Source organism: Chiloscyllium plagiosum, chromosome 31, assembly GCF_004010195.1.
Source record: "Chiloscyllium plagiosum isolate BGI_BamShark_2017 chromosome 31, ASM401019v2, whole genome shotgun sequence".
In the NCBI taxonomy this organism is placed as follows: domain Eukaryota; kingdom Metazoa; phylum Chordata; class Chondrichthyes; order Orectolobiformes; family Hemiscylliidae; genus Chiloscyllium; species Chiloscyllium plagiosum.
This window is the reverse complement of record NC_057740.1, coordinates 7,094,140-7,105,463: the sequence shown is the minus strand read 5'-3', so window position 1 is coordinate 7,105,463 and position 11,324 is coordinate 7,094,140. Positions and strand designations below refer to the sequence as shown.

Sequence of the window (11,324 nt, the reverse complement as noted above, 5' to 3'; positions counted from 1 at the left end):
CCTTTCAGGGAAAACAGCCCCAGCCTATTCAACCTCTCCCTATGGCTCGAATCCTCCAACCCTGGCAACATCCTTGTAAATCTTTTCTGAACCCTTTCAAGTTATAGCAGGGAGACCAGAGCTGCATACAGTATTCCAAAAGTGGCTTAACCACTGTCCTGTATAGCCGCAACATGACCTCCCAACTCCTATGTTCAATGCTCTGACAATAAATTGCCCTATAGTGTGCTGTGTCCAGGGATGTCCAGGTTAGGTTGATCAGCTATGGTTAAACTGGGTTTACAGGGATAGAGTGGGGAGCAGAGTCTGGGTGGCATGCTCTTCGAATGGCCAAATGGCCTCTTTCTGTGCTGTAGTGCTTCTATGATTCAAAGGATACACAGGACTTAATGGGGGTAGTTTATGTAACATCAAAATTATGTAACTACTTGCTAATTTTGTACTTTTCATCTTCATCCACATAATTATTTAAGCGGGCAGTCTATTTAAGATCCCAACTGGAGGCAGTTTTTCAGGATCACCAGCACTTTGCTTTTTGTTTACGTCCCATTCAATAACTGGGAAACTTCCTACAGGAATGTAACAAGGAGCTTTCCAAAATGGTACACCCTGTTATTTTTCCAACCCGCCCTGGCCCTTATCTCCACAGGCTGGGAAAATCCTTCCCAGTGTTTTGGATCAATGACCTTTCATCAAAGTTTAAGTGTAACAAACTATGACTGAAAATGCAGATTAATTATATAGAATCATTTTGATGAATGCCTCCCATGAGCTATTACGCATGTTTATAAGATGTCCTTGGGTGTCTTAAGAACACAGGATACTGTTATATTAGCAACTTACTGTTAGTACTCAATCAGCACAAAGAACAATGGAGAGAGCAGAGAGAATCGGAGGAATAACTGAAGAAATAGAGAAAAAGCATGACATAAAAGAAGCAAAAATAAGGATGATCAAGAGCACAGTTTCAAAGTAAACAAAGGGGAGTAAATACAAGCTGGTGACAGGAATAATGGGCCTTGTGGTCCAATGGATAGTGTCAGAAGCTCTGGGTTCAAGTTGTATCCAGGACTTAGTGGCTAAAAAGTTATGTTCACAATAGGGCCAAACAGATTCATTATTATCCTGAAAATCCTTTTAACACACGCCAGTAGCAGGCAGCAAGTATGGGAGAGCTTCCTTGTCAGCCAGAACTTTTACCATCATTATCCATAGTTCCAAATTATGTGTTTGTAAAATGGCATGCTCTACAGCAGCTCTGATTCCAGAGTCGTCTGTACCACACCAATATGGTTAATGTTTCAAAGTACACAGATCAAAGTACAGTACTGGAGGAAACATTCTGGAAGAATTGGAGAGGTAGATGGGGCTTTTGTAGTGGGATAGCAAAGTTTCATGGAAGAAGCTTGGAGATGGGCTCGTTCAGATGTAACTTCATGTTTTGATCATGTTCACATTTTTGAAGCAAAGATACCACTCAGATTACAGTTTGAGATAGTTTGTAGTAAGTATTGCAATGCAGGTTGATTATCTTTTCACAGTCCAAAGATGTGCAGGTTATGTGAATTGACCATGCTAATTTGCCCGTCATGTTCAGGGATGTGTAGGCCAGGTGCATTAGTTCGGGGAAATGTGGAGTAGTAAGGGATTGGGTCTGGGTGGTTCATGGGTTGCACTTCAGAGGGTCGGTGTGGACTTATTGTGCCAAATGGCCTGTTTCCACACTGTAGGAATTCTATGATTCTATATTAAACCAACAACCGTCATGATTTTCTTTGGAATACTCCATCCCAAAGCATAGTAGTCATTGAATATAGAGGTTTTTTTCAGAACTGTTGGATACTGAGGGAATTAAGGGAATGGGGCATAATGTAGAAGGTGTTGTTAAAGTAGATCATTAGTGGCAGAACAGACTTGGAGGACCAAATAGAATCATAGAGATGTACAGCACGGAAACAGACCCTTTGGTCCAACCCAACCATGCCGACCAGATATCCCAACACAATCTAGTCCCACCTGCCAGCACCCGGCCCATATCCCTCCAAACCCTTCCTATTCATATACCCATCCAAATGCCTCTTAAATGTTGCAATTCTACCAGCCTCCACCACTTCCTCTGGCAGCTCATTCCATATACGTACCATCCTCTGCGTGAAAAAGTTGCCCCTGAGGTCTCTTTTATATCTTTCCCCTCATACCCTAAACCTATGCCCTCTAGTTCTGGACTCCCCGACCCCAGCGAAAAGACTTTGCCTATTTACCCTATCCATGCCCCTCATGATTTTGTAAACCTCGATGAGGTCACTCCTCAGCCTCTGACGCTCCAGGGAAAACAGCCCCAGCCTGTTCAGCCTCTCCCTGTAGCTCAAATCCTCCAACTCTGGCAACATCCTTGTAAATATTTTCTGAACCCTTTCAAGTTTCACAACATCTTTCAATAGGAAGACCAGAATTACACACAATATGCCAACAGTGGCCTAACCAAAGTCCTGTACAGCCACAACATGACCTTCCAACACCTGTACTCACTACTCTGACCAAGAAAGGAAAGCATACCAAACACCTTCACTACCCTATCCACTTTCAAGGAGCTATGAACCTGCACTCCAAAATCTTTGTTCAGCAACCCTCCCTAGGACCTTATACACTTAATAGTAAGTCCTGCTCAGATTTGCTTTCCCAAAATGCAGCACCTTGCATTTATCTGAATTAAACTCCATCTGCCACTTCTCAGCCCATTAGCCCATCTTGTCCAGATCCTGTTGTAATCTGAGGTAACCCTCTTCATTGTCCACTACACCTCCAATTTTGGTGTCCTCTGCAAACTTACTAACTATACCCCTTATGCTCGCATCCAAATCATTTAAGTAGATGACAAAAAGTAGAGGACCCAGCACCGGTCCTTGTGGCACTCCACTGGTCACAGGCTTCCAGTCTGAAAAACAACCCTCCACCACCACCCTCTGTCTTCTACCTTTGAGCCAGTTCTGTATCCACATGGCTAGTTTTTCCTGTATTCCATGAGATCTTACATTGCTAATCAGTGTCGCATGGGGAACCTTGTTGAATGCCTTACTGAAGTCCATATAGATCACATCTACTGCTCTGCCCTCATCAATTCTCTTTGTTACTTCAAAAAGCTCAATCAAGTTTGAGAGACATGATTTCCCACGCACGTAGCCTAATCTAGATCCTATTTCTGATATTCTTATAGTCACTTAGAGTGAATCATATGTTATATGCTATATATACTTTTAAAAGTAATGGCACTTAACTTTCTTTACACTTGTAATAAAAATTAGAAAGACCAGAACAGTGAAACTTGTACATGTACCATGTGATGATGAAATAAAGAATTCATCTGACTTTTATGTACATGTGGGATTTGTGAACATTTCTTGCACTTGGTGTTTTATATCAATACATAAATTCAATTTGGAAAGAACTCCTGCGCTATTTTGATAGAGATAGCGAACAGAGAACCTCTTGCCAACAATGACTGATTTTTCCCTTTGCTAGCTTGGGAGCACAGAGGCTAAATATATTGTTTGCACTGCTAGTCAACTGAAATGAGATAAAAGTTCAGACAGATGTCCATACAGTGCAATTCATTTAGCAACAGACATCAGTAAACCAGATAATTTGGGTAGCAGGAGTAGTACTGCAGATAAGTCATGGTATGGCACTAGACAAACGCCTCAAAAGGTCACAAGTTCAAATCACACCATGCCAAATTCTTAAATTGAATTTGATATTTTGCAATTTGTTGTTTGGTAACAGAAAAACACTATAAAAGCTATTGGCTGTTGTAAACAGCAGCTAAATCATGAACATCCTTCAGCAACAAAATATCTTTAAAATAGCAGATAGCGTATACTTGCTTTTAGTCACAATTGATGTGGTTGATTCTTGACCATTAAAGTGGCCTACCAAAACACTAAGTTGTCAGGACAGAACGAATTCACCCCTGCTAGTGTCATCCAGTGAAAGCATTATCAGTCAGCCTTCTCCCTTGAAATACAATTAACCTTATTGGAAAATAATTTTATGCAGCATCAAGTGAACTAGGTTCAGGGTTAAGTATAATTCTAAAGTACCATCTGAAAATTATCAAAACCTTCCCTTGAATTATGTTGACAATTGATCATTCAGTTCTAAACCAAGCAACATCATAACTGTTCATAGCAAAGGGAGCCTACAATCTATTGTACCTGTGCTAGCTCTTGTAACTATCCAATTAGTCCCTTACCCACTATATGCTCTGCTTCATTTGTGGCAGTTTTACAGAAACCTATGGCACAACAAAAGCACTTGCAAAAACCTGACAAAAGTAATAAACTTTTTCATTCGCTTTCAGTAAACCATCTTGTTCTAGTGAAAATCAAGATGACCTTTGCAAAGCTTTATAATAATAGGACATCAAATGATCTCTTTATTTAGGAAATTGTGTTATTAGTCATGTTTGACATATTTGAAGAACACTCCTTTATCCACAGTTTCAGCTTGTTTATTTTAAATGGACAATTGACTGCTGAAATCAGACACAGGGAAACATATTAGTAAAACTGACTCCTTACAACCATTCAGGCAGATGTAAGATAGAATTGTAACTGTAAGATGATCACATGGATTGGAAGGTATGACAGATATTCTAGAAAAGCAATTTGTGGATCAGCGTCCTCTTGGGATAGCCTGAATGCCCATGAAGCATTAGACAGTACTGTATAACAGGACACACCTGAATTAGCTATAGGACTTTGTTTCTTAAGCTTTCTTCAAAATTGCTGGAATGGGTGGTTGGAATCTGATAAAGATGGAGGAGTATTCATCCACTATTACCTCACACAATAATATTGAGCCTGTAATCTGGAATAAGAGAAGAACCATCACTGCTCGTTTCAGATAGTTTAGTGGTGAGTCCTAAGGACTTGTGGTCTGCAAATAAAACTTGTGGTCTGCATGGTCATTTGTATCTGGCAAACAGCGTAGTGAATTCATCCAAATTAAATTTACAGTCTTTTTGCTTCTTGTTCAGGGAAGCAGTTCAAAACCAGCTGACAGAGGCATGAGAAAGAACTCATGTGAAAGGGAAGTGGAAAGGTACAGTGCAAAGAATGTTCTTAGATAAAAGTTAAAATACAATAGGATTTTCAGACCTTTTTGTGCTTAAAAATTATGCAAAAATAGAATCTGGTGTCTCAGTGTTCATTTAAAGAAGAGGAATCCTCATTGAGAAGTCAATTCATCAAAACACGTTCTTTGAATTCCATCCGTAAAGGTCTTTATCATCGCATGAGAATAGATATTACATTTCACGGATTTTCTTGGCCGATCTGGTTCAGTTGTTTTCTTTAGACACTGAGGCTTCCTTTGGGTTAGAGAAACATTATGTCACTCATTTATTCAAGCACAATTTCTTCTTTCAATCTACAGCTGTACTTTTGTTCAGTTAGACTGGTTGTGCACACTGTGCCATTGTAATTTTCAGCTTCACTGCAACCCTCCACTGAACCAAATGTATGCTTTTCATATTAAATGTTCCATGTGACTGTATCCCTCCCACCCTCAGGAGGTGTAATAACCCGTAATATTGTAGTTCTAACACAATCCTTTCAGTATGCAAAGAAAATTCCTTGTGATTTATACTGCCACCAGTGCTGTGTTCTTTAACCAACTCAGTTCTGTAACCTAATAGGTGGGATAGGTTCTGAATAGTCAAATAGTGCTCCAGACAGATACACCTATACCTCTTACTGCTATACTGCATCCAAACAATGCTATAATGGTATGTTCCTCCTGGGTTTTATTATGACGCCTCCTAACTATGCTGAAGTCAAACAGTTGCATCCATCCCTGCAGCTGTGACAAACTACATGCCCCAGCTATCAAAGGTCAGCTGCGCCCAAGCAGTTCTCCTGTAGCCGTTACTATCCTGGGTCCTGCTACAGACTGCTGGAACAAGAAACTCATATTTCACAATAATGAAACATATGTTCTACATGTACATAAATGTAAATGACTATCTGATAGCATTTTCAAAAATATGCTAATCTAGTGAAAGGCAACACCTTCATAATCATACTAATGATATCTAGTTTGGATGTGGCTGCTTGGGTATTCAAATAGGAGAAATATCAATGTATTGAATTTATAAATAGCTGAATTAATAATGGAATTCATTATGAACAGGCTGGCAAGGAGAGTACCAATCAATGGCTTGTGGCATAAACAACAATGCATAGAATCATAAAGGCTCAATACATTATGGTATAAAGTAATAATGCACTGTGGCAGTTACAGCATTGTACGAGTCTGACAGTTTCGCCAGGAATTGTATTTTTAATTAGGATTCCCATTTACTGATGGCCTGCTTTTTGCTTTGCCTTTCAGGAACCTGCCAAACACAAGTCAGATATCTCCCCACAATGGTTTAGTGATGGAGAAAAAAGTTAAAGAACAGTCAAAAGAAAGCGAACAGTTAGGCTCTGTTTTGTGAAAAAAAGCCTTATGCTTCAAATACTGTTTTTTTCTCTGACTGTGTAGACTCTTGCAGGAATACAGTTTGACGAGTGCAGGCCTTCTCACAGTTTATCAAAGTGGCTTAAACTGTGAACATCAACAGACTTCAAAGCTTGGAGGATTTAACACCTATAGCTTAATCTGTCCTCTCTTCACACTGTCAACTTTCAAGTAAGACCCATGGATAATGGTTGGGAGTGCCCAACTTTCCTCTATTAAACTCGAGGTGTTGATGGCAACTGTGGGACATTTACATAACCAAAGCTGTGGTATGACAGTCTGGAGATCTATCTTAGGAATCTCTTTATTCTATCTATCTCAGTGTCATAGTGGGTAAATATATTAATTCACTTGGTGTGCTAGTTATATCATATTTCAACAACAGAGCAAACACATGACAGAATAACTGTCAACTGCCATGTTACAATATTGGACATCTATTACCCCAGTACAAGGGTGCAGAGAACTTTAAATACTATAAAATCAATAACTATTGTGGCTTTACTTTGTCAGCACTTAATCCAGTGTTCTTCTTCAACACTTACAAAAGGTGTTCGTTCACCAAATCTGCTCCAGAATGTCATGTTAACTTGGTTCTTATGACCTGTTCTTTCATCGAAACAATGACAGCTGTTGAATGGTGGACTATACAGGTGAAGGCTCACTGCCGATTCTGTGTGACTCACGTTTTCCACCCGGTGCAGGCCGATGGTATCTGTGGTTTAGAGGGCAGGATCACACCTCAGTTAGTTCATTGGAGTAACTTTTTAACTTGCTAATTTATTTCCCTCCTGTATGCACCGGGTTATGGGCATCAGCTGCCCTTTGGCAATTCATGCGTGTACCATTAATCATGAATGAAGCTGATTGCTTCATTGCAATATTTCTTTCAACTCTGATGTTCATACAATCACCTGACATCCATGAAATTGCATTTTGAAGCAGAACTACTGGCTTTGGTTGGATGTATTAACCTTAACTGATTTTTCTTCTCTGAAGCCCGTTGCACTGTTTTGAGCACCACTGCTAACCAGGCTTAGTCACAAAACATCTCATATTTAAAAAAATTGAATATACATCCAAAACCATCATTCTCATTTCAATAAATACTATTGAAGTACCTGTCAATAAGCTAGAAGTACCTGTCATTCATTCATTTACTATTTGTTGAACCTGGCTGTGTTTGAATGTTTCCACATGATGGTAAATGCAGTTCAAAAATAATCCATTTATTGTAAAGCACTTTGGAATGCACTGAGGTCATGTGAAAGTTGTATATGCATGCAAGTTCCTTGCTTTGAAGGTAAAGTTATTGCAGGTCATTCTTTGTGAAGAAAATATTCCATTGTTCAACCCTAAATTTTCTTTTTACAATCTTTGTCTATGTAGGCTTTACCATAGACTTTAGGGCAGTATCTTACATTTGTAAATAGTTTATCGAACCAAGAAACAGGAGAAATCTTTGTATAGTTACCAGCCAATGTAAAATCCTCCACCATGAGCTTTCCTTTCATGTATTTAGTCTAAGAATCACTTATTCCTTCTCTGAAATGTCTTTTTCATTCTTTCTTGTTTCACTACATTTATCTTACATTCTGTGCCTGCACCTTGCAAATGTGGTTTACACAATACCGTTCCTTAATGGACCAAATTATATAATTGGTACCAATTGGGAATAACAGCTAAATGCTTGTTGGAGTAAAGCTTAATAGCAATAATAATTGACAGATTAGACTGTCAAGTTAACACCCTCACCAAAATAATGTTGAATGAAAATTTAAGTTTGTTCAAAATATAATCATTTCAAAACTAATACATCTGAATGATATATAAACATGTAGGCACACAACTGTTCTATTGTAATCTATTTGAGTACTCATTTTACCCATATTAAAAAAAAACACATGACAATCCATAGGTTTGCTGTTAAATTAGATGTTTAGGAACACTGAATGGCTATGTTTAATGTTTCATGTTACACTTGTTTGTACCAGTCACCAGTGTTTAATTTCATTTGTGCTAATTATACAATTTAGCAATTCAAAATGTTTTGAATTATCTCTAGTATTGTTGATTGCTACTACTAGTAGATTGCTGCAAACAAAGTGCTTTACAGGGATAATCCTTTGGATTATCTATTCCTTTGTACTACACACACACCTAGACTAGTCCAATTGAGCAGTGAAAGTAGTAAGGATGTTTGTTACTAGCAGGCTCTTAGAGCCACCAGTGTATGGTATCTCCTGGGTTTGATCCTACTTAGAATAGATATATGACCTTCTTGGGGAGAACTTTACCATTGATGTAGGTGCACTGATTTTCAAGGAAGGTTTTCTCCCATCTCCTGGTCAGCTCCTGATTCTTGTGATCACCATCAGGCCAATTATACAAAGTTTCTTTCAGCTGCCCTTGTAGTATCTTCAGGAAGCAATGTGAATTGGCGTGGTCATGGATACTGCTGCGGAGTAACCAGACAAAGACACTCAAACAAATTATAACAAATCATAAGTGAGTTTATAATGCACAGATCAGAGAACATTAGCTTGAGAAGTTTATATTTCAACTGCAAATAAAGCTGCGAGTGAAGCCAATATACAGGGCAGTGCTGCGTCACATGAGTACAAAAGGTCCAGGACCTAATTCCAATATTTGCTGATCAAATCCAAAACAAGCACCGGAGTTGCGATATGGTCTTAGTAACCTTGGGCTAAAAAAAAATTATACAAGTTTTTGCTGCTGACTTTTACCCAGTACTGGAAAGACTGCTTATGTGTGGGCACTGAGTGAGAATATGGTTAGTGTCAGACCTTAGATCTCAGATTCTAACAGCCTGCTGATATGTACAACGAAGGACAAGGGAGAAAATAGTGGTTGAAAACAAAATGAGGATACAAAACATCAGGAAGAGCATTCTATAGAGACATTTTTAACTTTAGCATAAATTTCCAAAATAAAGTGGTGGTCGAACCATACTGGTGACAGTAGAAATTTGGTTTGGAGCCTTGTATGCTTGTAGTTCAGCTGTGCTCCCAGATCAATGCAAATTAAATACTGCTATGCCAAACATGGGAAAGACTAGTCGTGATATTTCAGGACAAAGGTCAACATTTAAATTAATTTGTATTTATTTGCCATTTGGGTTTGCAAATATTTCAGTACTGTTGCAATATGACAATGGCTGTAGAGCAATTCATGTTCATTTTGCCCTTCTGATTTCAAACATAGTCATCATGGTCAGGTCAGGCAGCAGCTATTTGATGGTCACTGAACTTGAAATATTAACTCTGTTTTTCTCTCTATAGATGCTGTCAGATCTACTGTGTTTCTCCAGCAATTTCTGTTTTTCTTTCAGATTTCCAGCAGCCACAGTTTTGTTTTATAATAGTGGTCAACTTGATTTACCAGATTACGGTTCCTATCTTCCCCAAAAACCCCAACAATTTCATTCTACTCTGTGGGTCCATGTCTTTCGTGTGAATTATGTTAATTAGGTGATTGTCTATAATGGGCCACAGAATTAATCAGGGAGCGGCTCATGCCCGAAACATCGATTCTCCTGCTCCTTGGATGCTGCCTGACCTGCTGTGCTTTTCCAGCCACACATTTTCAGCTCTGATCTCCAGCATCTGCAGTCCTCACTTTTTCCACAGAATTAATCACCAAGTTTTCCAGTATGATTTAACATTGTCCTTTTACCTTCCGGCTCACTGATAATTCATCATTTAATTTTCCACCCTAAATAAATCATCAGTCTTTTTCTAGGTCATGATGTTGTATTGCTGAAATATTAAGTGTTAGAATTAAAGAAGAAATGGTAATACTCAACTTATTATATTTCTCTCTGTATTTCATCCCTGAATGATTTCTCATCTTTTCTAATTCATCTGGTCAGTGCAAGTATTTAATTATTTCCAGTCTGTATTAAATTATTTTAACCAGAAGATTTGAATAAATCATTTTAGCAAAACGACATTGGTTTCTAATGATAAAAACCTTCACCACCACTTCTTCAGAGGGCAGGAGAACCATCCCTATAATTCAAACCAAAGGTCAAATTCCCATTGAAATGGAACTTAACAGGTTAGTTGCTGTGCTGGGGGATGGGCTTGGGTGGGAAATCTGTGATCAGGATAGTCCTGTGATGGGTTGGAAGATTGAGAGCTGCTGATCAGGATTTCAGAAGGGAAGTAGGAGATACGTTCATTCAAGTATAGTGCCTGCAATTTTATTCTTTTATTATTTTTATAACCTCTAGTTCATCTGTCAGAGGGTCCATATGGCCTTAACCTTGCCCTAATCCTAACATTGTTAAAACTAACCTTTGACTAAATTTGCATCATCTCTCCTTTGACTCGGTGAGGCATCTTGAGATTTTGTTTTATATTAAAAGATACTAGATAAATTAAAATTCTTGTTGCTTGTGTCACTGTTTTCCCTATCCTACCCAACATTATTATGAGAACAGTCACTGTAGAGGTTACAGAAGGCCCATCGGCTTCTTTATAAAGCAACCAAGGAAGTGCAACAAATATGACATCAGTGTCAACCACATTCTCATTCCTGTAAATAATGGCATATATATGTTTCAGGCTCCAAAAATCACATTTTTGTACATATTTGATACACAAGTCAAACTTCCTTTTCATTCATGACATACTATATATGGATTTTCTCAATTTTTCTCATATATATTTTTCCATATCTATTTAATTACCGTTACCTTATAACTGGGCATAATGCATCTCGGAAGGCAATGTGGCCTGTGTTGCAAAGGTGTGTGGGAGTTTAAATCCTATTGTTTGTTT

The 11,324-nt window shown here is 38.5% G+C and overlaps 1 protein-coding gene across 1 annotated transcript in view; it reads right to left on the bottom strand.

Annotated features, from left to right (window-relative positions):
- Window positions 1-4,491: 4,491 nt before the first annotated feature.
- The window catches only part of cdo1 (cysteine dioxygenase, type I), a 47,293-nt gene continuing 40,460 nt past the window's right edge, over window positions 4,492-11,324 (bottom strand). Inside the window, exons 3-5 of the mRNA XM_043720912.1 lie at window positions 8,817-8,977; window positions 7,065-7,234; window positions 4,492-5,368 (exon numbers count right to left, since the gene is read on the bottom strand). Of these exons, the coding sequence (XP_043576847.1) occupies window positions 5,339-5,368; window positions 7,065-7,234; window positions 8,817-8,977 (361 nt within the window). The 3' untranslated portion in view covers window positions 4,492-5,338. The remainder of the gene's footprint in view (window positions 5,369-7,064; window positions 7,235-8,816; window positions 8,978-11,324) is intronic.